At 40.0% G+C, this 27,838-nt stretch overlaps 2 protein-coding genes across 2 annotated transcripts in view; both read right to left on the reverse strand.

Annotated features, from left to right (window-relative positions):
- The window catches only part of RPP14 (ribonuclease P/MRP subunit p14), a 4,446-nt gene extending 3,453 nt beyond the window's left edge, over nucleotides 1–993 (reverse strand). The window contains exon 1 of the mRNA XM_009284519.1: nucleotides 967–993. Within this exon, the coding sequence (XP_009282794.1) occupies nucleotides 967–993 (27 nt within the window). The remainder of the gene's footprint in view (nucleotides 1–966) is intronic.
- A 1,257-nt stretch (nucleotides 994–2,250) lies between these two features.
- Nucleotides 2,251–27,838, reverse strand: part of PRKAR2A (protein kinase cAMP-dependent type II regulatory subunit alpha) — a 44,440-nt gene continuing 18,852 nt past the window's right edge. Inside the window, exons 3-11 of the mRNA XM_009284520.1 lie at nucleotides 27,542–27,594; nucleotides 25,847–25,930; nucleotides 21,495–21,601; nucleotides 16,111–16,264; nucleotides 13,201–13,302; nucleotides 10,904–10,978; nucleotides 7,753–7,818; nucleotides 6,929–7,067; nucleotides 2,251–6,385 (exon numbers count right to left, since the gene is read on the reverse strand). Coding sequence (XP_009282795.1) covers nucleotides 6,252–6,385; nucleotides 6,929–7,067; nucleotides 7,753–7,818; nucleotides 10,904–10,978; nucleotides 13,201–13,302; nucleotides 16,111–16,264; nucleotides 21,495–21,601; nucleotides 25,847–25,930; nucleotides 27,542–27,594 — 914 coding nt within the window. The 3' untranslated portion in view covers nucleotides 2,251–6,251. The remainder of the gene's footprint in view (nucleotides 6,386–6,928; nucleotides 7,068–7,752; nucleotides 7,819–10,903; nucleotides 10,979–13,200; nucleotides 13,303–16,110; nucleotides 16,265–21,494; nucleotides 21,602–25,846; nucleotides 25,931–27,541; nucleotides 27,595–27,838) is intronic.

Consider the following 27,838-nt stretch of genomic DNA (forward strand, 5'->3'; position numbering starts at 1 on the left):
TGGGCAGTCGAGGAGCCCAGCCGCAGGGTCGGTCGGCAGGGCTGCGGGGGGGTGCTTGCCCTCCCGGCGCTGCGCCCTCCCTGCGTGCCGAGGCCCAGGCAAGGCCGGCGCCCGAGCCCCGAAACACGCCATGTGGGAAACCCGAGCTTTGCCTTTTCAGCTTGAGGAAGGCAACGAGCAGTCTTCGGGTCTGAAATTAATCTCTGGGAAGCTGTGGGAACAGATGGTGTTTCCGAGCGCTACATGCTAGCTTTTAGCTTTAGAAAGACAAATATTGAACGCTCCACAATAAACATGCTGTTGGAGAGGGGCTAGCGGAGATGCTCCTTCACTTCCCCTTCAAAACAAATTATGCTGGTCCTGATGCAGTTCTGGTGGAGTGTGTCGTCTGGCACCACAACACTGAGGGCATTGTGTTATCCTAGCATCTATTTTGCAGTACACACAACTGGAACAGATTTGAAAAGTACACAGTAGCAGATTGGCAGCGTCTCTTTGTATCTCACTGGTCAACACCGACTTGAGGAGACAACACAGTTTTAGTACCAGCATGAATCCTTGTAGCGGATCTGAAGGTTGGTGTGAAATACATCCTTCGGAGAGAAACAGCAGAAAGGATGGAAGTATCTTTGCCAAAATGACGAAACATCATCCTCAGCATAAGAACTTTACAGAATCTTACTTGTTTAAAAAAAAAGGGTTATCCAGGAATTAATATTCACCCCAGCAGGGTAACACTTCAGTATTAGCGCATCCATCTGATGCACTTGAGTTAGGGCCCAACTCACAAGACACCGTTGGTGTTTGCCATCAAGCCGCACATTCTGTGCAAAGGAACTTCAGAGTTCAAGATGTTTTCTCTATTTGGCCTCGGGGTTTCCTCTCTGTCCCACGGGGAGCCCGGCCTCCTCTGTCCCAGGTGCCCGGCAAGCTTTGGACTTGAGCCCTAGCACACCGACAGCCTACTTGCGTGTCGGGCTGTAAAGGGCGCATCTCCCTGTCTTTTACAGGCACTGATCTGTTTTCATCTTCCTACCGCTGATGTGGCGCAAAGCCTGGAAACAGCATATTTGTGTCGGCTAAAGCCCTTGGTGATTCTAAAGAGGTATTCATAAGAAAAGAGCAACATAATCTCTTGGGGAGGCTTTTGTGAGATATCTAATCCACCCCTGGCTCAGACAGATATGGTAAGCATTCAGCAGAGCTAGTTTACAACCGTTAAAAAAAAAAAAAATTAGTGCTGAAAGATTTCACGCTCCCCCAAGCGGTCTATTCTAGCTGTCTTCCAGACAGATCTTTTAAATGCTTAATCAACAGCTTCCCTGCTGCAGCTTATGCCCCATATTAATAGGCCTGTCCTAATCTCTATGGGATCATTCCTCCTTGTTGAAATCTCTCATATGGTTGAATATTCCCTACCCCCTTTCCCCCAGTCCTTCTTTCCATAGAAGAAAAAAAAACAACAAACCAGTTTTTCCTTATCCTTCTGTAAAATGTAACATTTTCTAGATATTTGTTTATCATGCTGCTGCCCTCTGGCCCTTTCAGGTGTCAACATCTTCCTTGAGTTAAAGTGCCCAGAGCTGAAGCACTGTATTCTGGCAGAGGCTTTCTCATGATCAGCACCCCAATCCCTCTGAACTACTCTCCCAGACTAATATAAAAACTGTACATAAAATACTAAGTGTTTAGAAACAAAACTTCAGCAAAAGCAAGTATTGAGTATTTGAACAGGCAATTTCACATGTACCAAAGTAATTCTCTTTTCAAAGTGTTAGTTAGGTTAAAAAAAGGCAGCTTGCCACATAAAATGCAGTAGCTGTTAAGTGTAGGCCAGCAAGAGACCTTCAGGAATACTGTGTTTCTCCTAGGAACCAGTTATAGCACAGTGCTCAAACAATAAATCAGTTCTACGATAATTTGGCAGACGTATCAGAGCAGCCAGTTTTATTGGGAGCAATTATATCTACAGAAACTGGTATTATTTTTAAGGTATTAGTAAAATTTTATCACCAAACAGCAAAACGTGGTGGCCGGGTAACGTATAAATCTCTTTTGGTTATTGCAACAGGGCGAGTGCTGTTCTTCCTAAGGCTCCGATTGCACAGGCAACAGTAACTCAGGCACCCCGAGGACATCTAGTTAGCTGCTGTGAAGTCCACTCCTGATGTAAGCATGGGGGGGGGGGGGGGGGGGGGGGGGGTGGGTCAGCTGCAGCAAGTCAATAAAGAGCACACACAGGATTGTACAGGAAGGCTGGACACAACATGTCAGTTTTTTATTAACCAAAAGTGAAGCTGAACCCCAGAGTGGTTCCATATGTTTATATGGCAAGTATTTTTCTTTTGTGTTCAACACTATAGTGCAAGAACCAAACTTCACAGCTGTTCATCCTTTGAGAATCCAGTACTAAATGTAAAATGCATTAAAAAATAAGGGTCCCTCAATGAATCAATTAAAAAAAAAACCATTTAACTCAAAAGAACAGACCAATTTTAAGAACTGTCTTATGAAATTCTCCCAAGTGAAAGACCTTTAAAAGCACTTGGAGCCTTGAGGTAGCAACTTTATGCAGAATTTAATTCCCCTCCTGCCCCACAGAGCAGAGGAAAATTAGTAGCGCATTATTAGCTCCAGCCAGCTAAGCGGAGTTGAGTGGTCTCCTATGAGGTTAGTGACTTTCTCTTGCATCTCGAAATAGCAATGTAGTGCCACAGACCGTCAGGAGGAAATCCACAAGGAAGGCCTCATGAAATAAAATATATGGTTTGAAAAAAGTGAAAATAATCAGCAATAACTATAACAACAAAAATTATCTGGAGTGAAAAAAAACCAGTGTTTGTATTTTGGCAAGACTAGTTTACAAATACATGTCAAGAACAAGAGTCCGCTTTCAGCCAACAGAAAAGAAAGAATGGAAGTGACATTCAAAGGGGTTTCGTTTTTTGCCCTCTGTGCAAAATTGCACTTTGTTTTTAAAGTTTTGAGTCTCACACTTTTGCCCTTTTTTGTTCTTTTACATTGTGAAACCTGTGCTGTGACATTAAACAGAAATACCATATGCCAGGATATTTGACCACTGAAAGCTCCTCTCACTGACTTCACAACAATCACAAGCAGGGAATCACAAACAAGAGACTTTTTTCCCCTCTAAGTCTCAAAGACACTACCCTCTTTGCCCACTTTGCTGCTGAGTTCTTTTATTAAAAACTAGATCTCTCTCTACTGCCAATTTCACAGACTCCACGGAAGATTTACTGAACACTGAGCAGTAACAACAAAAAACCTGGGCTCGTTCTGCACGACAATTGCGATGAACAGTCATAGTCAAAAGGAATGAGCTGAGACACAGTGATGCAGGCAGATCTTCACAAACAGGCGCCTCGCTTCACTCCCCGGTCTTGGTATCACCACTCACACGCTTTCCAACTTTGCTCACTGCTGGTGCTCTAACCAGATACCTGGCAACGTTGAGTATCTTACTACAAGCTTCTCTCACTATCTTCATGCTCCAAAATTGTACAGAACAGGTTGGTTAAACCAGACCAAACTAATCAGGCACATTGCAAATTATAGCTTTTAAATGGACGAGCCTTCTTACAGGCTCATTCTCTTTCAGCTCAAGGTCAGGTTGCCTCTTTACACCACAGAGCGATGTCACACGGATCCTGGATGCAGGATGGCATTGCCCAGTATGCCTTTGCTTCGGGGAGTCTAGAGAAAGGTAAAACTTCAAAACTTCTTGCTTGCATGGGATCCCAATCTTTTGACTTTACATTCTCATCCTTTCCTATGACTTCCAGAAGCCATCAAATCTTCCCTTCCAGGCAGAATTACCTTAAGAATCTAACATCAGCCTTGCCTGGTTTTTTGGTTAAGCTTCAGAACAATTGCCAGTGTTTGCATATGCTGAGGTATACAATCCTGTCCTGCAGAGAAACAAAGGCTGTACGAACCAGAATCCATCTGTAAGGCAGCCCAACCTGCCAGGCTCCTCTGGATAAAGGAGAGGATATTCTGCCTGGGGGCAACAAAGGCCAGCTGACGATTATTCACAGCAAGCTTCTCTTTAGCTCACATAACAGTTTAGGCAGCACGGAAACTCATACTGTTTTGGAGACCAGTTTATGTCTGGTTCGCAGGACAGTCACGAGCTGGCTTCAAAAAGGCTCTTGTCTTGGAGCCCCAAGTATCTTAAAGTTTTATCTGTTATCAGTGCAAGGTCCTGATGAGTGTGGTTTTTAATTTTTTCTTGGTTTTTGTTTGTTGATTTGTTTTGTTTGGGTTTTTTGTTGTGGTGGGGTTTGGTTTTGTTTTTTTTAATTCTGTAATCAAAAGAATGATTTTGTCTTTGGTGTTAAACCTTGGAAGCATGAATGAAGTACCTGCTGCTTCTTTGGCTGTAATTTACAACAAAAAAACAGCCCAGTAAAGCAAGGGAAATTCACTGTTCTAAAATACATGCAGTTAGAACAGCCACTAGACATCACAACCGGGACTTTAATAATATGGAAACACCTAGTTCAGTGCTGTCCATTACAAATCATTTGCATTATATAAAAATATGACTCCAATTACAGTAACTGGACAACAGCCATTCAAACTTAAAGTTTCCATCTTACTCATATTGCAGGAACTGGGAGGAGCTCATCCATTTAGGGAAAAAATTCTCCAGAAATCAACTTAGAGTTGCAGCTAAGCATCTCGTGCCTTAGAGAAAGGTCCACTGTGATAACTAGAAGCAGGAAGTCAACATTAGCATCCTTCTATTCTTGCTCACGTGGCCATGAATAAAAAGAGCAGGTTCTGTTACACTAGCATCCGCAATTAAAATTTTATAACCCCATAAAACACCAGTAAGTTTTGCATGAGCTGCAGAAGAATGCAAATTCAAAGGGTCACTAGATTTACTACCTACAAATTCAATGTCTTAATATAAATATTCTGTTTGTACACCATAAAAACGTCCTTCTTATGGTCTGATTCTTATTTAGATAATACTCTGATAAAATCTCAGCAGTATGCCAATTAAGGTCATTAAAGCTATAGAAATAGAATCTACCTAATAAATGTTGCAAATTTAACAGGTTTTTTAAATAAACATCATTAGCTTAGTTACCACCTAAACCAAAAAGACTCCTCAAACACACCAACTGCGTAGTTAGCAAAGACATTTGCTTTACAAAGTCAAACGTTGCCAACTTTTGAAAGTTTAGCAAATCAACGTGGTATTTGGAAGCATCCAAGTATCTAATGAAGTTAGAATACTGTGAAATGTTAGGACTGGGGGGAGCTCCTGTAAACAAGTACAGAAGTAGTCTTCATTTAAATTACAAAAAGTTCACCTCCTTAAAAAGTTTTAAAACTGACCCAGTCAACAACAGTGCCCTGGGAAATCTAGCAGTATAAAGGATCTCTGTAAGCAAGAGAAGGTCATATATTGTGATCTCACCACAATAAAATGTACTCAGTGTCAGGAACAAGGAGCAAATTTGGGGAGATGACAATTATGACACCTTCAGGCCATTTGATCTGAACCACTGCACTTTTTTGGGCAGCATAGAGTAAAACAATTTTCTTTGCTGCTCAGAAACACTTAAAATATAGTAATGATTCATTTTCTGCATTTCGTTGCTAAGCAGACTCTCCCATGTCCCCAGCTCGGTTTACTTGGTTTAAAGAGCTGTAGTACCTGCTGCTTTCAGCAGGTGGACGAAAACTTCAGTGCCACCTTATTAATTGGCTCCATTGATATTTTAACTTCAAACCCAGATGCTACAATCAAAAGCAAATTTGACATTGTGTAAGGAAAGCATCAGATGAAGGTAATAAGCCTGTAAAAGGCTCGTAATCCACAGGTTGCCTCTGCAGAACAGGCAACCTCCCACTCCAGAAACTGATCTGAAGATTCATCCCACCAGTAACACCAGAAGGAAGGAGGCTTCTGTATCTTGCACACTTTGGGTTTCGTATCAGGCACTTGAGCTGTTGGACAGATGCCATTCTGAACCAAGTAAGTGAACATAGGGTTAGAATCATCTTTAATCTAGGTCTAATAATGAAGTATCAGCAGCAAAGTGGAGGCAGGGAGTGAGCAATCCATCTGTGCTGAGACTTGTTTATGGTTTCTAAAATGCCCAAGAAGACAGCAGCAGTAACTGTTCCGTAGTGTCCATTTTCCTTGTGAATTGTGTTGCTGATAGGAGGCTTTTCTGTGTCTTGAACTAAGAAGGCATTGAGGTACCCTGTGCCTAATTCCCTGGATCCAACAGGTCCATGCTAGAGCCAAACATTGCCACCAGCTGCTCCTCGTAATGTGTTATATTCCTCTTCATAATGTCCATGCAGGGTCCAAGCAACCTCTCAAATGCTTGCACATCCATGACTGCAAAGGAACAGAAGTGAAAACAAGATCATTTGTCAAAAAGGACACCACACACCAACCTGTTTTTCGAACTCGGAACACAGACCTCCAGTCCAACCCATTCGGGTTTGAGGCTTCAATAGAAGCCACAGAAATCATATTTCTTATTTCCCTTTGTACTGTTATTTGGAGAAACAAGATTAATGAAATACACACCTGACCTCAAGAATAAATACAGAAGCCAAATACACACCACACTGGCATTAAAAGATCACCTGAAAGCTGTGTGTGACAAACAAGCTATAGACAAGAAGCTGATGCTACTTACCCCTTCAAAGAGTACAGGCCACACAAGCAGAAAAAACAGAATCTGCTGGAAGGAAGCAGCAGTGCTTCTCAAACTTCAACGTGGAGATCCGCTCCAGCCCATGCTCCTAGCTTCTCGTGTCTGACCGCCAGTTACCAAAAGGCTGCTAGGTTTTGAATAGCTGCTCACTCGGGCATGGTCCACAAAACAAGCAAAGACCAGAAAAGGGTAACTAGAAACACAGAACATCTGCTTACCTAAACATTTGACCTCCCCAACAGCATAGGCAGAGGCTGCTCTGGGTTTGTTGGTAACAAGTGCAAGCTCTCCAAAATACTGCCCTCTGTGACACCGGGCAATCTCCACTTCTTGGTTAGCTTCTTTACTCGTCATAGTCTGTTAAACAGTACATTTTAATTATTTGCACACAGTTGTGTCTTTGTACGAGGCTGCAGTTAATCCCAGATATCCTACAGATGTGCAATAGCTCATTGGTTTAGGGCTTGTAAACTAGCAAGTCCCAAGTCATGCTCTGTACTGGCAGAAGACCTTAACAGCATGTTCAGTTAGAAGTTTGATAAGAAAAGTGTATGCCGGCCCACAAGTTTTGAGATTGGCAGATATTCACTGTTACAGCTTTGGGAACTGCTATTACATTAGCCTAACAAGTTTTATCATGCACAACACGTTGTTCCCTAAGGCTGCTTCAGACTGTACAGAGATCCATTCAGATGCCAATGTCTAGTATGTCACTAGAGATAATAGACCCCAGGTTTTGTAAGTTGCAGTTTTCTATGATCCTAGAGGAAAAGTTTCATCTCCACTCTTAAGGCCACAGAGAGTACATCAGGTTAGTTTGCAGAGGAGCAGATACAAGCAAAAGACTTTCCAACTTTAATAAAGTGACTTCTGGCCACCTCAGAACACGTATAGGGATTTACAACCTACATCACATGAGTGATGATGATAAATATCATAAAATAATATCTTAAAATAAGTCAGGGTAGGCTTTTTCACACCACTTGTATTAATCAATCAAATCAGGGATTGACCTAAAGCCTAGTCACCAATTTGAACTCACCTTGCTTTTAATCAAGATTTTTACTTCACCAGATTCTACAATGTAAAAACAATCTGCTTTATCGCCCTGTGAAGAGGAAAAGGTAAAAAATTATTTTTTAGTTTACTGTAAAAGTGTGTATAAAAGTATGTATAAATGGTATTAAAGCATTCACTCTGAACTAGGCCTTGTGCAGAAATCTGCTAGAATTGACATTCAAATTCTTAACATTAAAAGATGACTGGTTAGGTAATATCCTAGACAAACTCACAGGAGAAGGAACTATTAGTACACATCATTCAGTGAGAGGGCAGGTGGAAAGGAAAAAGCAAAGGAGATTGACGATATATAGCAAAATCGCTTAAGCGCAAATCTTCTGATCCTGATGGAAGTATCCAATAGTTCGTGAAACTAAGCAGGGCCTGGAATTTCCAGAAGCAAGTTTCAACAAAACACCGATTTAGCAACCGCATTTCTAGATGTCAGTAGGAAGAAGGTTCCATTAAACCAAGTATGAGCTCAGTCAATCCAGGGTAAAATAGTGGGAGATCAGCAGAACCCAGAATAGCTGTATTTGAGGAGCATGAACTTAGAAAGTAAGAGGAGGATAGTTTACAGAAAACCAAGTCCACAATGCAAACCATCTACATGAGGAATGATGCAACGGCTGCGTAAAGGTAGTGAGAATGGTAAGGAATAAAGCACTCAATAGCATCATGCCATTAAAGGAAAATAAGTCACATAGGGCAAGTGGGAGAAAATAAAAATTGATAGCCATTTTATATCAAGTTCTAGAAAGATACCACAAGGTGTTATTGAATAACTGAGTGTGAAATAAAAAAATTTGCTTTAGTCAAATTCAGCTGTTTCTATGAAAAAGTCACTGTGAGGGTGGCCAAGCACTGGTGCAGGTTGCCCAGAGAGGTTCTGAAGTCTCCATCCTTTGGGATATTCAAAAGCACGTGGTCCTGGGCAACTGGCTCTAGGTGGCCCTGCTTGAGCAGGGGATTGGACAAGATGACCTCCAGAGGTCCCTTCCAACCTCAACCATTCTCTGATTCTGTGAGAGTTTCTAGACCCTTTTTCACATCTATCTAAACCGCATCCGATTGCAGACCTTCAACAGATCGTAGTTTACATCTGCTCCGGAGAGCTTCGCCAGGACTTAATATTTTGAGAGTTTTAGCTGTGACAGAGAGGACTTTCCTTCTTTATACCAACCCCTGTGGGCTTGGTATAGGACTGGAAGTCAGAGTGGAGAGCCAGCACATGCCTCCTGCTATGAATCAGAAGCAAAGGGACTAAAGGCTTCACAGAGACAGAGGCTGCATAAGGAACTGATAGGGGAATGGGAGCAGCTCAGCAAAAAAAAAACCTGTGAAACAATGTGAGGAGAGAGATAAATCTGACATTAAGTCAAGTGGGCAAGGAGACTATGAATGTGATGGGAAGGATGGAGAGATGATTACAACTTGAGTATGAAGCATGGGCTGGGGGAAGATGATGCAAGATTTAAACATGGAGTTACAGAAGAAATTAGGCCCTTAGCTAAGCTTCCTGAGGATGGTCGTAAACCACCCAGCACAAAGCTTTTCATTCACTGTTGCCAGCTATCACAACATGAGCTCATACACTCAGACTTCTGAAAGAGTAAGTACTGAAAGAGTACTTATTTTTTTAAAAGAATGAAAACAAACTGAGTGGGAGACATCCTCATAACACCGGCAGGTACTAACAATTTTCAAGTGCTTTAAAGCATACTGCCCTTAACTGAAGAGTCAAATTCCAGAAAGATCATCAAAATGTAAAATTATCCACGAGAGAAAAGGGGTTCATGGTACTGATGTAACTGCTGTAATGGCAGAGCTATCGCATCTTTTACAAACATAAAATTTCAACTTCTTTAGCAGTGTATTACCATCACCCAGACCTACCCAGACTATTAATCCTCCTTTTGAAGGGTAATTGCATCCTTGTCCTTAATTCAGTTATTACAAAAAGATTAAAATCAACTGCGTAATTGGATCACTGATTGCATGGGTTCCCAGTTTTGAGACTGATTTATAAACTTTGATTTTGCTGAGAGTTCAGTTTTCTCAGGGTCTTAAGGAACAACATTTAACTTACAAAACTGAGGGTATTTTTGGAGAGAAGTAATTTGACAGTATTTGGTTATCAGCAAACTAAAGGTTTCCTGCATTCAGAGTTATCTGACATTCAAGGCAATTAAGATTAATTATTCAAGACATTATCAAAGAGTCTTATTCTGTTTATAAAACAAGACGACAGTTATGATCAAAAGCCTGCAACTTCAGGTAAGCCAAGGACTTTCTTGCATTAACTTCTACTTGAACTAGAGCACTTTTGCAACAAAGCAAGCAACCCCAAGCTAAACTTGATGCAAAATTCCAGTGTTTCATCAGTAACAGTGTTCCAAAAAGTTATTTGTGTCACAGCCAAAAAAATCCCACAGCTTTAGCTTGAGTTTGTCCAGCTTCATGTTCCACCACTCTGGCCTTGATCTATTACAGCAGACAAAACATATACTAACAACCAAAGGCTGTCAATTGAAGCTAGACTACTCCACCACTGAAACAGTCTTTTTAAGAGCACTGGGGAAAAACAGTGGTTTTAATTAACCACTGTTAGTTTCTTAGAATAGTTAACTGAGTTAGGTCCAACTAGTAAAATATTCCCAATGACTTCATTTAGTTTAATCCACATCATACTCCTGTTGAATTGTTTGTTTTTGTTGTTTAGTCAGACCTAGGAATTAGAGATGCCTTTACTACATGCTTGTGACTCCTGGTTTAATCTGGTCATAGGTGCCTATGAAAAGCCTAGCTGGGGGCTTTCATGGAAAACTGCACAGACAGACATTTAATTTCAGCTTCTTAAGGCATACTCCTCTTGAATCCTTGCAGAGACCATTTATAAAAAACAAAGAGATGAAAGAAGAAAAACCCAGAGGCTAAAGTAGTAGAATAAATTTGTAGCAAAAGACGTACTGGCCATTCCCCAAACGTTCAAGAAGTGGCTAAATAAATTGGAAGTATTGAAAGAAAAAGTGATGCCAAGTTGGTCCAAGTAACAAGATTCTATAAGTCAATTCCAAACAGGGAAAAGAGGCAGAGAAAGAAGAATGATAAAGAGAAATTTAGACTTCAAGTACCTGAGAAATGATACGCTCCCCATCTTGATACACTTTCTCCCCTATAACATCCACTATCTTCATTCGCTCTGATGCCTGGAACAAAGAGGAAAAATAAACATAATCATCTAATATAGTAAGCCTCCAGTAAACTTTGTAGCCCTGAAATGAAGAGGCATTCACTAGACACACAAACACGCAGCATCTGGGTACTGAAAAATACAGCCCCTACAATGACATTGTCGTACTGCACCGCAGCTTTCAAGACTACCATAATCAATAGGGAAATAAAATTGTCTAGTGTCCCATTCATGCGCTTTTCTTACCCCCAAAGATAACAAATAACTGATTTGGCTGGTTTAGACCAAAGGGAAAAAAAACAAAATCACTTCCTCTAAGATTCAGTTGGAAATTTGAAGAAAACACTCAGAAAAATGTCATAAACTTGCAAAGAACAAACGCCAATGAGAAACACCAGAACACATTTTCAAAATATTTTAATCACCATATACTTGAATATGTGGGGTTTTCTTGTGTCCCAGAACTCATTCCTAGAGTGGAGAGAGGAAGGGGATATGAAAAGGATACTGGCTCTAAATTGTAAGCAGGCACTGCAACAGGATGCCCAGCAGCAAGGGCAAGAGCTACTAATCTGACATGCAGTGAAACATGCCTGAGTCTTCATAAACAGGAAGGGAGAAAGAACAGTTAAATTTATCTCCAGTGTGCCCCACTGCCCACCTAGAACACCACAAAACAATTTTATTGGTTCAGAGCAGTGTAAAAAAACATGTTAAGGAAGGAAGAAAATCCTACAATTAAAATTAATATCTCAACAGATGAGTCAGTTGAAATCCATTCATTCCACAAATGCACCTCAATCTAGCCCGTGTTCGAGAAACTTAATTCTGATCCACACATGATTCAACTGCAGTGTGTCATGCAAAAAGCCATCCAGTGCTAATGAGTTATTTTTCTAAAACTTTAAATATTTATGAGTCATTTTTGTGCTCAAAGGAAGTCACATTGATGGAACTAGTTTAAGCCAGGCACTGAGAGAGAAGGTGCTGTGCAATTTACCCATTCCACAGCTACCAACGTATGTCCAAAATAATATATATTAGAGATTGCTATTCACACCTGATACAATTTTGTGATCTTCTCTCAAAGGGATTAAAAGCTCTTCTCAAATACTAAAGATTAATGCTGAAAAATATTCTTATGATGAGAAAACAAAGAAAAGCTAAGTTATGGTGTAAGGCAAAGACAGACACATACTAATTTCCAAGCAGTTTGGTAAAAGCCCTCTGAAGATACAGGCTGAATCAATAGCTTAGAAGTGACAATTTACACATTGTTCCTAAAGTCATGCACCACACACATCAACATGACATCTGCCTGCTCTGCCTGGTCATTTTGTTCCCAGGTAGCAGTGCTTCCCTTTAGCCTATTCTTAGTTTACCTCCTGAATATCAGTTAAGGTTAAAGCAAGACCTACTACAGCCCACATCTTTGTCTCAAATTTAAAATCATTCATGGCTGATAAAGGCCAAATATCCCAGTAATTGTATCATTACTTCAATATCACACCCTCAAAGGGAACCACAGCCCTGAGTTCCAATTTTCACTTTAATACCTGTTCTCTGACATATTGATAGATGTTTTTTGTTTTGTGGTGTTTGTGCTTTTTTTTAAATCTTTACACAGACCGAGATAAAAATCAGCGAATCGCTTACTCTGAACAATGGGTATGGAAAAAAAAAAAACAAAACGTGTACGACTTCAACAATGCAAATTAAGTTGTACAGTAAACGTGATACCAAAGCAGCTCTTAAAATTTTGTTCTAAACAAAAATGACACAGATTTCTGAGTCACAGAAACACTGACTGCGGAGCTAATGCTAATGCAAGAATTTGATGCAGATGTCTCTGAAAGGCTTTACCTCCAAGGATTTAAGAAGTGGCACAGACTCAATAAATAATTCATATGTCTTCCTCTTCTTTGCGTTGTTTTTCAATATAATTCTTCTGAATGTCACTCGATCCTGCAAGAAACAGCAGAGAGAAATACATTATTCCCCTTGACTAAAACGTTCCCTGTTTAAAGAACTGACAAACATGAACTAGTATTTGCAACAAACGCTGAAACGTGTACCTTCAACAATGCAAATTAAGTTGTACAGTAAACGTGATACCAAAGCAGCTCTTAAAATTTTGTTCTAAACAAAAATGACACAGATTTCTGAGTCACAGAAACACTGACTGCGGAGCTAATGCTAATGCAAGAATTTGATGCAGATGTCTCTGAAAGGCTTTACCTCCAAGGATTTAAGAAGTGGCACAGACTCAATAAATAATTCATATGTCTTCCTCTTCTTTGCGTTGTTTTTCAATATAATTCTTCTGAATGTCACTCGATCCTGCAAGAAACAGCAGAGAGAAATACATTATTCCCCTTGACTAAAACGTTCCCTGTTTAAAGAACTGACAAACATGAACTAGTATTTGCAACAAACGCTGGGTTTGAGAAGCCAGCTGTTAAAATTTTATCTGCTGTCAAACAGCAGCAGGCTTGATTCGCTCTTCCACCTTCTAGGATCCGAGAGGCAGCTTTTTGCAAGGACTACTTCCTAACTGCCAGCTGTCCACGTGTACCATAAGCACCTTCCTGATGGCAAAATTGTTTGGTTTGGTTTTGAAGCCCAAATATCGGGTAAGATTCCCACCCACCCCCTGCCACCCCTCCTGCTCTGATCTTTTCCCCAGGCAGCAGCTAGTGATGTGCAGGCTCCGTGGCCACTGGGCGGCACTACGTGCCCGAGTGAAGGCAAGCTCGCCCAGCTAACCACAGCTCCTGTCTCAGTACCTGCGACGGCAGACATATTTGAGAGTTTATTGTCAGAGATATTAACGAAATGCTTTTTATTTCCACACAGAAAAGGCAGGGCTCAACTACTGGCAAACACCAATGAGAAAGGCCACAAGAGAGCACGTCCAGGCTAAGGGGAAGGGCACTTGCTCACCAGGTATTTTTGTTAAGTGTTTGCATTACAATAATGCCCACAGTCCCTGTTAGGATCAGCACTAAATTATGAACAGAGCGAGAGCTGCAAAGTTTACCTCACGCAACATGAGGCCATAAGTGTAAAAATCAAAAACAAAAAGTCAGAGGAAAGGTGTAGAAACTTGGTTAGGAAAATGGTACCCCCCAAAAAATCCTTTAAGTTTACATATACCACAATTAGCAGAAACTTCCAAAGTCCAGAGAGCCATTCCTCTGGATCTCATTTTCTGAAAACATCAACTGATGCCTTAGCAGAGACATTCTGAGGTGAAGAGGTATTTTCAAGTACGAGAGCAGTTTTATGGGATGCAGGTTGCAAATACTTGTAACTTGAAACAATAACTGATAGAGGTGACACTAGTGGAATATAAAAGTTGAAGGAGGTGAAAGATGAAGGGAAGAATGGTAATACTGTTATCTAAAGGAGAACAAGACATGATAAAGCAAGAGGGACTGCTTTATTTTTATTTTTTTAAAGAAAGTCTTCAGTGGTAGAAGTCTCTTCAAACGTACGTGTTTGGAGAAGCAGAAAGGTACAGAAACGGTCAGGGGAATTGCAAAAGCATAAAAAATTCAGAATTCATTTGTTTGAGAGCATCAGTGAGGAAGGAGAAGCAGCAGTATTTGAACAAAAAAGGCAGAGCAGTGAAGGAAGCATGTGTGATCGTGAGGTTTTCCCCAGACATGTTCAGTAGCAAAGACTGAGGACATTTCTCTGCTCCAGAAGAGACCCACATTTGTTAACTGCTTTATGCCTGAGCCTTCCAGGCTTTTGTTGGCCTAAGTCTGCAATGCAGCAGGAGTAATCCACATTTCCTAAACAGCAGATAACCCATGAGCTTTAGCAATGACTTCTGCAGAATAATAAAAATATAATGTTTAAATTACATCAGGCACAAAATAGTACAATAAAACATGGCAACGACAGAATAACTGGAAGAAATAACCGAAGTTTTAGGCAGGAAAATGCAGCCTTAGTTAATAAAATATCCACAGGACAGATAACTAGCAAGAGGTCCCCCTTCAACTACACCTTGCTAATTAAATTAATGTAGTCACAGAAAAAACAAACCCAAAATTAACCCAATTTGTGCAGTTCTTTTCAAAGGCAAACTGGAATGAAGAATCATCTTCTCATTTTCTTTCTTTTGTGAATGAGCTCAGTTTGTAGGTACCTGCTTTGTTCTGTCTTGTTCAAGAAATTAGATTCTGACATTACTCCCTGGTTGATTTACCAAAATCTTTTCTTTCAGCTCACAAAGAGAAGGGAAGTCGGATCTCTCAGCAAGCACTGAGATTGCATAAGCATGCCGTGTAGCAGCTTATCAGTCCTATAATCAAGGTCACAACACGTGGTCAACCCCCAGCGATAGTTGCTGAGGAGCCCAGCGCACAGAAAGCATCCAGCACTTCTGGCTTCAAAGGCTTCGCTGATCGCACAATTCGCTTATTATGTGAGCCCTCACAGATGAGTAAAAGAGCACTGTGAAAATAACCCTACCCAAATAGTACAGAGAAAAGAACTAAAAAAGGAAACTAATGTCTACAGCTTCACATTCGACACTGCTGGGCTAGACACAAAGCAACACCATCATTTAGCTTGGTATCTCACAGGTCATGCTGACCTGAGAACCTCTTCCAGGGTAACACAAAGGGACCAGAAACAACATGACAGTTTATTTTGAAGGAAAACAAAGCTTTGGGCAGTTTTCCTAGCTCTTCAAATTACTGACATCCTCAAGAAGATATTTAACACCATCCCATTCCCCTTAAAGCAGACAAAATGGTAGGAAGGTGAGTTGAAAATAAAGAATGTCATTTAGATATTGTTTCCCCCTCCCATAAAATACATGCATTAATGCCTCCACTGTCCTCTGCAGGATGAAAACAAAACCAGGTTTTTTTTCCCCTAACAAAAGCCACAACTACAGCAAATGCAAAATAATAAAGGGACAGATAAAACTAGTGATATAGTTTTTACAGACAAGTCGTTCTAGAAAGGTGGCCAAAAAGATTTGTACAATGGAACTCTTAAGCCAGGAGGTGAGATAACAGACCATGATAAAATAGCTATTAGCACAAGGAGCCATACCAAGAGAAGCACTGGACATGGTGAGTTAGTGTTTAAAACATTATGCATATGAGAGCAACCTCCTTTCCTTACCAGTCCCCAAAGGGCTCCTTCTGTTGTGGCAACAATGGTGGCAGCTCTAGGAGTGTTGTACATCAATGCCAGTTCCCCAAAACTGCCATGATTATCATAGCGGCCCACACAGCGTGACTGGTTGTCTTTTGCTACAACGATATCATACAATCCCCTGGAAAACAATGGAATGGATGCTTTTTATTAGACAACATTCTAGTACAAATCATAAAAACAGCTTTTTGCTGTTACACAAATAGTCCTCTTATTGCTGGGTGAGATGGAACATGCTTTGTTGAGCTTTCCAATTGCCTGATACTAAGCTGCTTCTATCTACGCTATTTTCACAGTAATTCTCTCTTAATAAAGCATTTCACTCCTGACAGATCTGGGCAGGATCTACTTGGTTTCCTCTGTGTAGTATTTTGACATTGCTATTGTAAGTGTTCTGGCCAGTGTAATAGGTAGTTTCATCGTCTTTAACAGTATTTGTCTTTTCACAGCATGTGTGTTATCCCGTGAGGCCCCTTTAGAGTGACTTGGATCCATCTGTACCAGTTTTCTCAGTGACAGCATTGCTGCAGTACCTTTGGGATACACTCAGTCCAACTGCTCACCTGCTCGTATGGTTTTGCCTCAACTCCAGCTTAAGGGTATGTCTATATCATAACCCCAAGATGCAACTGCAGCTTGTATCTGCATATGCCCGTGCTAGATTGAAACTATCCAGCTCTTGTATGGACAGCAGTGATGCCGTAGAAGCACAAAGATTACAGAAAGGGCCTTTCTTTACGTACCTGAGATACTGATTTGAGTTTTGCAGTGTAAACTGACCAGTTGTTTTATGAGCAGCACATACTGATCCTCAAGCTGGAGGATTTAAAGCTAGTTCAGGAATGTCATACATGCCACATCTTTACACTGTAGCACAGAGATCTCCAGAGGCAATCATTTCTCACCTGGTATTTGTCTAATAGCTCCCTTATGACCAAAACTTTTATCACTCAGTTCAACTGCACACCATGCTGCAACTCTGAGCACGCTGACAGTTGAACCAACCAATTTTATCACCATTTTCATGGAGGTGTGGCTACTGGAGAACACAGGTTACAGCATACAATGTTCGAACTTGAAGAGCATCTGTTTGACTCTCACAAAGCTCTGTGTGCTGAGGTGACACTGTAGGATGCACAAGCTTAGGAAGCAGGGGTAAGTAACTTCCAGAAGTTTTGCAGAACATTACAGGTTCCACTCTAGTCACACTGGCTTCAAATTAAAGTGGCCAAGCTAAAAGGTTTTTAATTCCTTTTTTTTTTTTGTTATAGCTCACTTCTAGAAATAGGAAAGCTCTCTAAAACTGCTGACATCTAGCCAGGATCTCTCAACAGATCAAGAGGAATGTGTTCAAGTACCAGAAGCCTCCCTGCACTTTGTTCATAGGGAGCTGTAACCTATTTAAATTGGAAAGGCCTCCTCACCTTGTTCTCCAAGAGGCACACTTTCTACATTATAATGAAGTTAAGGGAACAGTATCCCAGAATTTACTGGGAACAGTATCCCAGAATTTACTAAGAATCAAAAGACTACTCTGATGAAGATGCAGGTACAAGTCCAGCGAGTCAAAGCTCAAGACACAAATCTGGATCAAACTGCACCACAGCAACTGCATATGAAGAAACAGGCTGTGCACAGAAAGGTAGCCCTTTAAAAGCCAAACAAGTCTTTGTAACACCCTCACGACTGTCTTATGCTCGGGGCTTTAAAAAACTAATTTAAAAATATAGCTTGACTAGGCTTGATTAATTCTTGGCTATGGCACCAGAGATCATTCAGGGACTAGCCACTGGCCTAAGAGTCTTTACAAAATATATCATGCCCTGGAGAAAAGCAGGTAGGGAACACTTTCCTGGCTTTAAGCAGGTGAACATGCATATAATTTTCCTCAGGAGTTTAGATCTTTGTCAGCAGGAATGGTATTATCTCCCAGAACATCATTAGGCACGTAAGAAAAAAAAAGAATCACCAGAAATGGCAGTAGGTGAAACTTCTCATGGTAAACAAGTATGGGAACAGACTCATTGGTGAGCCCTGCCTAGTTTTAACAGCAGAGGGTCTTTCAGGATTGCTGATGGACAGCCCTGGGTTTGTTAGCTATCTTTGAACACTGCTGCATCTTTAAAAAAAAAAAAAAAAAAAGTACTACAGGACAGCTTTATGCCAGCTTCATTTGTAGGAGATTCCACAGAGTGGACATTACATGCAAACAAAAATTAAAGTACATCAAAGTGAGGAAGCTTTGCACAATGACTTGAGGGTCTACTGTATTAAAGCTTTTCAGACCCAGAGAAAAGTTTGGCTACTGGATCAATAGTAGATGGGCTAGATTCAGACATGTCAGAAGATTCAAGAAATTTAGTCTCTCTTTGTCACCCAGAAAGCTAAAGGAGGAAGCTAGGCACATGAAGACTGCATAACATCCTTACTAGACACTTTTTACACTCTACTGCTTACTCACACCTAGAAGACAGAGAAAGAAACCAATAGCTTGCTAACAGTAAGCAAACACAACAACTTCTTCCCATCCCTCAGCCTGAAAGTCACTTACTAGTGCCATTTATTTCCAAATAACGATAGCCACATAACCTTCAGCCAAGCATTCAGCTGTCTGTGGCCCAAGGACTAAATTGGTGAGGCACCACTGGGTGACCTTGGCTCAGCTTTATTGAGAAAACTGTTGCTGAGCTGAGACAGTCCGTAAGCTAAAGCCCTGCAAGATAAGAAGAATAAAAACACAGACCAAAGCGTAATTGCTGAGATGGTAATCATTAGGAGCTCAAGGACTCAAAAGAAAAATACTGACATGAAAAAATATAAAACCCCAAGGGGAAAAAAAAAAAGGCAGAAAAGCAGAAGAGGGCAACTCAGCAAGATTGTGGATAAGTCTGTTCCAAGAGGCAAGACAGGCCAATGCTGCCCCTCCTGACTGATGACTGCTCAATCAGCAGAGACTCATCAGGTGCCTCCTCAGCAGTAATGAGCATACTAATGTTTAGCCATGCAACACATTCGTCCTAGCTCTCCCTTCCATGCAGTAAGCACTAAATAGCTACTGCATCCTCAAATTGCATCTGTCCTGCCTGCTGTCCCTCTGCACATGGTAAAAGACACTCAGACAAAAGTGATCTGGTGAGGAAGTATTACAACCAGAAGACTTTGGGGAAAAAAAAAAAAAAGGCCTGTGCCAGAAAGCCTATTTTTCTATGCAGACAAGAAGCTGAAGAGTTACACCTGCAACACAAAGTCACTGTTCATTCAGACAGGAAGAAACTAATCCTCAGGGATATTTAGGCACTAATGACTTTATCTTAGAGTAACAAGACATGCCTACTGATGTTTTGAAAGAGCCAGAGTCCTCTGAATTTGCACTTGCAGGCAAGTGGAAATATTATAGCATTCCACAAGCACCTGTATCCTCCTATTCTTTTCCATGAAAAAATAAGGGGTGGGAGGTGGAGGAGGACTGGAAAGGGAGAGAGGGGGACAGAAAATTCATAACTGTAGAATTCCTTCTAATAACTGAATAGCCGACATAAGAGTTGCAGCCGAGCTGGTGTTTACAGCAAAAGCTGGTATGCTCTATTGCTAGACAACACTGAGTTTAATTTCCCTCGCTGTATAGCCTTTCTGCCACATACTTTTGGCAACATATTTGTATTACTGGGGTATTATACCTGAAATCCTTCAACCCAACTATCTCTTGATAGAAAAAAACATTGTGGAATAGCATTACATCTGTAGAACAGAGACCATAAAAACATTTACATGAATATCAAAGATAAGGTTCCATTTCACTTCTTTATTTTATATTAAAACTCATAGCAGGAAGAGCTTTTTAGTAACCAACAGGTTAAGAGCCTTACACAGAACCCAATTAAAATAGGCTGATGGTATCTAACATTTTTGAGAGGCTCCCAAACTGGGTTTAAAGTTTCCTCAAGATTAGGAACCACTGCTCTGCATACATCTCATCTTTGCAGAGCTGGTGGCTCTGGCTCCCATGAGTTCTGATCTGCAGTACCTTTCTCATATCTGGGACAGCCTGATCTCCTCAGTGAAAATGGCAAGAGAAGGAACTTGTCCTGTCTAGCCAAAGACATGGGACTGGTCTGAGGCAGGGAGGTTGAGGGAGATAACTGAGGTAGAAATGGAGCATTGGTTTAGGCTAATGGGATGGTATGGTAGAGGACAGGGGAACGCACATATGGTCAGAATATATTTGAGGTAGTTTTATGTTCTGTAATTCCACTAATAAGAAAGGGAAATGTCCTTTAAATCATTTAAAATGAACAATTTCTAACCTAGAAATTCTTTTGCAAATTCCCTAAAAGCAGTATAAATGACAATTCAAAAGGCAACACGTTGTTTTGAAGAACTCCTTTGAAAGCACTTAATGCAGTATTAATGGTGCCATTATTTCAGTGATAAGGAAGGTAACAGTGAGTCAAAAAAGTAGTTTGCTAAGATCGCGTTCCAACAGACATTTATAAATTGGTCAGTAATATTCTGTTTAATATTACAGCTATACAGGAGGAAATAAATCTGTGTCCTTAATTCTTCTTCAAATATGGTGATTAAAAGTGACATTAGTCAGAACTCCTTCCAAAAGGGTAAAAGATACTCAAAACGTGCATGCACACACATATCTATTATATGCCTGTTGCACATACATATGATCCACAAAATTATCATGTGAATTTGCTTGATGGAAGAAATTGCAAGATGGCACCTTAAACTCTGCAAATACAAATCACATGACCAACAGAAGCAAAGTAACCACAAGCCTCTCTGAAGTCAGTGATCAAAACTAACTGGACAAAGTCCAGGTTGTTCCAGGTAAGCCACTACCATGGATTTTTATTTCCTGTATTCTCCTTCCCCAAAATAATCTCCTATCCCTTCCCTTACCATATGGTTTCTTTTGCTGCTTTTCCCCCTCCTTTCTTCAGAAAAAAACACATCCTGGTCTAGAGACAGCATGTAACAAGGCTGGTTTTAAGCTATGCATACGCTGATGGGCACAAAAGCTAAACTGAACAAATCATAGGCAAGCTCATGCTGCAGCCCTTCCCTCAGAGAAAGTGGTATTTGCATTTTTATGCAGTCACACAGAATGTGTTAAAACCCAGCAGGTTTGAAATGTCCATCTCTGTCAAATTTGATTGCCCCTAGGCAAATGATCCAAAAGTCAATGGGGGCCTAAAGGGGAAAATGGAAAGATCAAAGGAAGAGGCAATGACTGCAAAAAGTAAGTTTCCTTCAGAAACTGTCCTGCAGTAAGCATTCCCTGCCATTTCTAAGAAACTGAAAAGAAACATACTCTACATTTCAAAGGCACAGATGCTTACCGCTCGATGACATAGAAGTTGTCTCCATCGTCACCTTGGTCAATCACATGTTCCTGAGGTTTCACCTTCCTCTCAAACATGGCATCAAGGACCTGAGACAGCTGCTCCTATAAAATGAATAATAGGAGAAAAAAAAATTTAAAAAAAACACAAACTCTCAGAAGATACACCTTAGCATTATTGCTGGACAAGGGCAAGTTCATTTGACTTGATCTGGATAGTGAGTACAACATGCATTGCATTATTTTTACTGTATGCAAATACAAATAATACTGATATTAAACGTTGATTTCCACTAGTAAGTACCTCACTTGTTTCCAGCTTATTAATGGAAGTTCAATAATGCAGACAAACATAGATACTTCCATTACAGAAGAGCTATTATCTCAAATTTATGTCCAAATGGCTTAACTTATGCATACCATTTCAGTGTCAAAGCGCACATGTACAGCAAGCTCTCACTTGGTATAATCTGACACAGCTTCACTGCAATGGATACATGTTGATTTATGTCAACAGTACATACATTTCATTATATGTATATACATCTAGAAACGACATCACAACTTATTAGTAACTTATTTGTACTGTCATCATCCAAGAGCCCCAGTGATGATCAGGACTGTACTGAACAAGACTCTATACAAACAGAGTTATTTCCCTAGACAGTCTGTGCTTTAGAGAACCTGCAATTCCAGCACAAGACGAGATCAGATAGGTACAGCTGGGGAGCACATACAGAAAATGCGATAATGCTGGTCTGCACAGCAGACTCAAGCTAGGTTTCTCTGATGAGCCATGACTAAACTTTTTTTGTAGGCAGCGCAGCCAGGGAAGCTGTGAAAGCCAAGAGAGACGATGCCATATAAATGCCTTGCCTCAATGCTGAGCTGCTTTACCATCTTTGCTATTCCAAAGTCCATTAACAGCAGACTTTAATTCCATTTTCAATGACCAGATATTTGAAGTTGAAGATGTAGAACACAGCTGAGTTTCTAAAAATATACTGCATGTACACACAAACTAGTCTTTATGCTGCTAGATACACTTGAAATATTTACTGTGCTCCTTAAGTTGGGAATAATCATTGCAGTATCTGTAGGCACCAATATATTGAAAATACTGCCTATCTTTTCACTAGAATCCTATTTTCTTTTCTTTAAAAATTCTCCTGATATTTAAACTAAATAAACAATCATTGCATGAAAGCCATTTATTTTAACCACATATTTCACAGCATGCATTTAAGTAACAGTTGTCAGAAAACAAGCAATACAGATTTTAAAAAGCTTTTTAAAAATACTGTAACTGAATAATGCTTTATTGGGAGGACAGACAGGCAAAGACTTATTTTAAGTAAATAAAACACTGAACTCTTCTGTCAATAAAAGGACAAGCTTCGTCAGATTTCTGAACTGTAAAAAACCCTCGTTTTAAATATGGGTACTGAGCATGCTCAGAGGCCTTGCTGGTAAGGATAACAGTCATTGCTCTCACCCAGTACAAAAATCAGTTGTAACTAGGATTCTACAAACTCATTTATAAGACACTGTGGAGCCTACGGATGATACATCATACAGAGCTTTTAACAGGCGAGGTTACCTACTCCCCCAGAACTTTATATTGAAACATAAATCAGGTTTATCATTGGGGATGCTCAAAATCTCAGCGTTAAACTCTATGACAATCAGAATTGATTTTAGTCCAAAGTTCAATGTGAATGTTGCTAGAAGTGATCCACTGGATGCTGGCTCCCTTGTGTTTGATACCAAGTATTACAGCAACTATTCATGCAAGCGAAGACATTTAAAAGGGCTGATGAGGCACTGGGCCTAAATTCAGCACAGTTCACCTAAATGCAACCAGTGGAAAAGGGATGAATTTGGCCAGGACGTTTGAGTCACAGTCAGTAGTATTTACTCCTAAAGGGGTTTTATGCAGTTTTGTTGTTGTTGGGTTTGTTTGTTTGTATTTAACAGTTTTACATGACACTCTTTAGAGGTTAAGAAGCAAAAGAACATATTTTTAGCCTTAATTTGAAAGTGTTCCTCACAATTATTGAAGGACGATATACACTGAGCAAAAGTAGCAGCCATGCATTCTGCCTTTCAGTGGGTATTCTACAGCCAACCTTCCAAACCAGTCACGTTATACAGAGGGAGTTAAAAAGAAGTTACTGGGAGGAGGGGTGAAAGGATCCAAGTTCCATACTCCCTTTATACCCACTACTAGGAAAGCTCTCCCCTCTCTGCTAAGTGCCCTTTGTCATACTATAATCAATGTATGGACTGCAGTCATCTTTTTCAGCCATGTGCTATCTTAAAGTCTGAGTCTTTAACAGTTGCAGTTAAGATCATTTCCATTCCTTCTCTCCTCAGCTGCTTAGAAAGCTTTTCCCAGGAAGCAGTATTTTTCCAAGCCCACTTTATCAGCTCAAATTTGTTTTTCAAAGTCATCTTTGAATATAAACTGGTTATTAATTTTTGCTTCTGGGTGATTTTGCTGGAAGCTAAAAGATTGGCCTACTCAATTGAATGGTGATCACGTTTTGTACATACCCCTTGAGCTGCTGAATGTTCTTAAATATGTTTCATTTTTTACTGTACATAATCAGGTTACTTGCAAAAGGAACCTTTAAAACATCTTAAGTAAATAGGCTTAATGACAACAGGAATCCCAGAACAGTGAAAGACCAGTCTTGGAAAGGACAGCTTTCAAGGAAACTTTCTGACAGAATGTCAATTCCTGAAGCCTGCTGCAATCAAAAGTTTTCAACAATTATTTTGAGAATGCAGTTCAATGACTCTTGGGGTTTGTACAGCAATCAAGAACTGGGAGAACTTCCTGGTTTTCAAGGAAAGCTGAGCAGCATTTCTGAAACCGTAAGCTATCACATCCATCCTTTCATATATCAGGCAAAGCTCAATGATTCAAACCAGGAAGCTGCAGGGACCATCGCTGGTGTTACAGCTTTCATTCTTCCCCAAGCTGTAGTAGAGATGTCAGTTCCATTTTCCTGGAAACACCAGATCAGAGATGAGATGCATTTATTCTATGGCCTCTCAGAGGCTGGATTAGAGGATCTCCAAAGGTCTGTTCCTGAACTATCCTATGATCCTCATTAAAAAAAGCTCATACCAATTAAGATTAAGTACAAGCAATGGAGACACCACTCATCATTAAAACTCAATGCTGAGGCAATGAGTAATTAATAACTTCAGCAATAAAAATAAGACGAGTAAGAATAGGAACAATCTAAAAACATTACTTTACATTCATTTACAGAAAATTTACTGACACATTGGCATTTAAGAAAAACGTGCAGCAATCTGAAATCATGCAAATGTAGATAGTGTTCAATATCACAATTGCGTAAGTAATTTCCTTTTTAAATTGCCCATAAAATTATGAGCTGTTTCCTAGGTGTCCTGGTTTCAGCTGGAATAGAGTTAATTTTCTTCCTAGTAGCTGGTACAGTGCTGTGTTTTGGATTTAGCATGAGAATAATGTGATAACACACTGATGTTTTAGTTGTTGCTAAGCAGTGTTTATACTAAGTGAAGGACTTTTCAGCTTCCCATGCTCTGCCAGCGAGGAGGTGCACAAGAAGCTGGGAGGGAGCACAGCCAGGACAGCTGACCCCAACTGGCCAAAGGGCTATTCCATACCATATGACGTCATGCTCAGTATATAAGCTGGAGGGAGTTGGCCGGGGGGCAGCGACTGCTGCTCGGGGACTGACTGAGCGTCAGTCGGCAGGTGGTGAGTGGTTGCATTTTTTTTTTTTCCCTCTCCTTTCCCTGGGTTTTTTGTTTTTCTCTCTCTTGTTGTTTTACTTTCCGTTGTAATATTAATATCATTATCATCATTATAATTTCAAGTATTAAACTGTTCTTATCTCAACCCACGAGTTTTCTTACTTTTGCTCTTCCAATTCTCTCCCCCATCCCACCAGGGCAGGGGGGAGGGTGAGCGAGCGGCTGTGTGGTGCTTAGTTGCCAACTGTGGTTAAACCACAACACTAGGGAAAAGGAAATCAGGTGCAATGGTACCCAACAGCAAATATTGAAAAATAAGCAAAAGAATTAAAAAAAACCCAAACTTCTCTCTAACAGAAAAAAAATTGAATTTGTAGGGAGAGGGATCTGACAATCATGGTAACTGACAATTTGACATGTTTGTTTATATTGTTCATTGATTGTTGATCTCCAAACACGTCCCAATCCAGCCTGCATATAATTAATAATTCATGACTATCACAAGGCAAACAAGCATCTGGACTGTTAGATCATGCTATTATCAGTACCTACAAACTATCAACTCCAGTTAAGATTTCCTTAAAATGATATTACCTGATCTAGGTTTTTGAAGAGCAGGATATCTTTACATGCTTCCTGCAGTCTGCATCGCTGTTCATCAGTTTTTGGATGAAATACCTTTAAAACAAAGTAAAACAAAACCGTCATCATGACAACAAAGAAATATGAATACAGACTGAACCTTCACTTCAGAGTGAAAAAGCAGAATGCAATTTAAGAGTGTCAAAGTATACAGTTCTCTTCTGTTGTTTGCATAAACAGTATTTAAACATACAATTCAAGACAGAATGAAAGAAAGAGACAGAAGAAATATTATGCTGACAATTAACACATGCAAAATAACAGTCAAGAGAGACAAGAAAGACGAGGATGCCTTTTCCTTCCCCTTCTCTTCTAACCCAGCCACAGATACAGTCAAGGCTTGAGCATTTGGAACAGAGGAAGAAGTGAACAGCTTTCCTTCTAAACTCTGGCTATATTAGTCCCAATGTACTTATTGCTGGTATACAGGTAGGTTATAAGATTTATGATACATATGTACCTCAGCCCATCTAATAACAGAAGTTGTCCAAGAAGCGGGTTTGGTGTGTGTCCCCCCCCCCAAATTACTTAAATAAAAGCTTTGCTGTTTGAGAGATTTTTTTTGTTACGTCTTTCCAATTATAAACATCTCATCAGGTTAAAGGAACCAACACTCACTGTGTCATAAAAATTTTTATATATGTGCTTGCTGGGGGCTAATTATGAAAACATATATAAAAATATTAATTACCTCACATTTACCACATTAACTATATTTCTGGAATAACAAGGATTCCAAAAAACAGTTACATTAGTAGGCATTTCTAAAAATTCATTATGCAAAGTTGAGCAGATCTCAGATCCTTGTTTTAAAAGAAAATTGAATATTGAATCAGCAGTCAGGAAAATTAAGACTTTTGATGAAATAAATGTATCCAGGTTTACAAACATTTGGCTGATCAGACACACTCATGGTCTTTTTTTCTTTTTATAGCATCTTATTTATGAAGTATCTTCTTTTTTAAGAGAAATTAAATTAGACTTAGATTTTCATTGCAGGAGTGTAAGCATCCTTGAGATGGAATCTAGAAAAGGAACACCTGAAGTCCAGAGAGAAAACATTGACCCTCACCAAGCAGGCTATAGGATTTGCTCACATAAAAGCATCTCTAAAGAAATACAATTACAGTATCTGGACTTGCAATTCCTAGAAATTCTCAACTTTCAAAAACAATAGAACAACAGGTGGCCACAGTCTCAAAATATTTCCACAAAGTATTTCTCCTACCCAGGCAGAACTACTTTGACAAGAAAGGCAGTAAAAAGCATGTAAGGAATTTTAAGCACCCATGAAGAAACAGCTGTGTTAAAGCTTAACTAATTCTTCACAACAGCATCGATGCTCTAGGAATTGCCTCAACAAGCCTTTAAGATAATTAAGAAAGGAAAATATCCAAAATTTTAAAGATGGTAGACTTAAGCACAGCTCTCGAGTCCTTTGAAGTAAAATTATATTAAAGCTACAGTGACTAAAAAAGTGCATGAGAGAAAGTGGCCCTAAATTTCAGAGCAATGTCACTTTGTCAATGTCAGCATACCACACAGCCTCTCAGAACGAAATGCGCAAGTGGTAGGAAAAGGTGACATACAGACATCTGCCTGTCAAGCTGCAGAGAACCACGCATGATGCAATTCACTCATTCTTACCCTTTGTTCTGTATCTTCTTCCTCTTCATCTGGATTGAAAGCCTCAGCACAAACTTGGAAGGAAAAGAGAAGGAATCAGTAAAAAGAAGCAATTACATGAGAACATCAAACAAATCAAGTTTAAATTCCTTTCTTCTATATTTTGTTTTCCTACAGGAAAAACAAAATCACTTTTGTTTTTATGTCATTATAGTGTCAGAGGCTTAAATTCTATCTATTCTCTGAGCAGGCACAGCATGGCTGTTCTCAAACTCTCATGTAAAAAGTCTGTAACTTACAATAGAAAATAATCTTGCC

This window comes from Aptenodytes forsteri, unplaced genomic scaffold (genome assembly GCF_000699145.1).
Source record: "Aptenodytes forsteri isolate BGI_AS27 unplaced genomic scaffold, ASM69914v1 Scaffold53, whole genome shotgun sequence".
Classification (NCBI taxonomy): Eukaryota; Metazoa; Chordata; class Aves; order Sphenisciformes; family Spheniscidae; genus Aptenodytes; species Aptenodytes forsteri.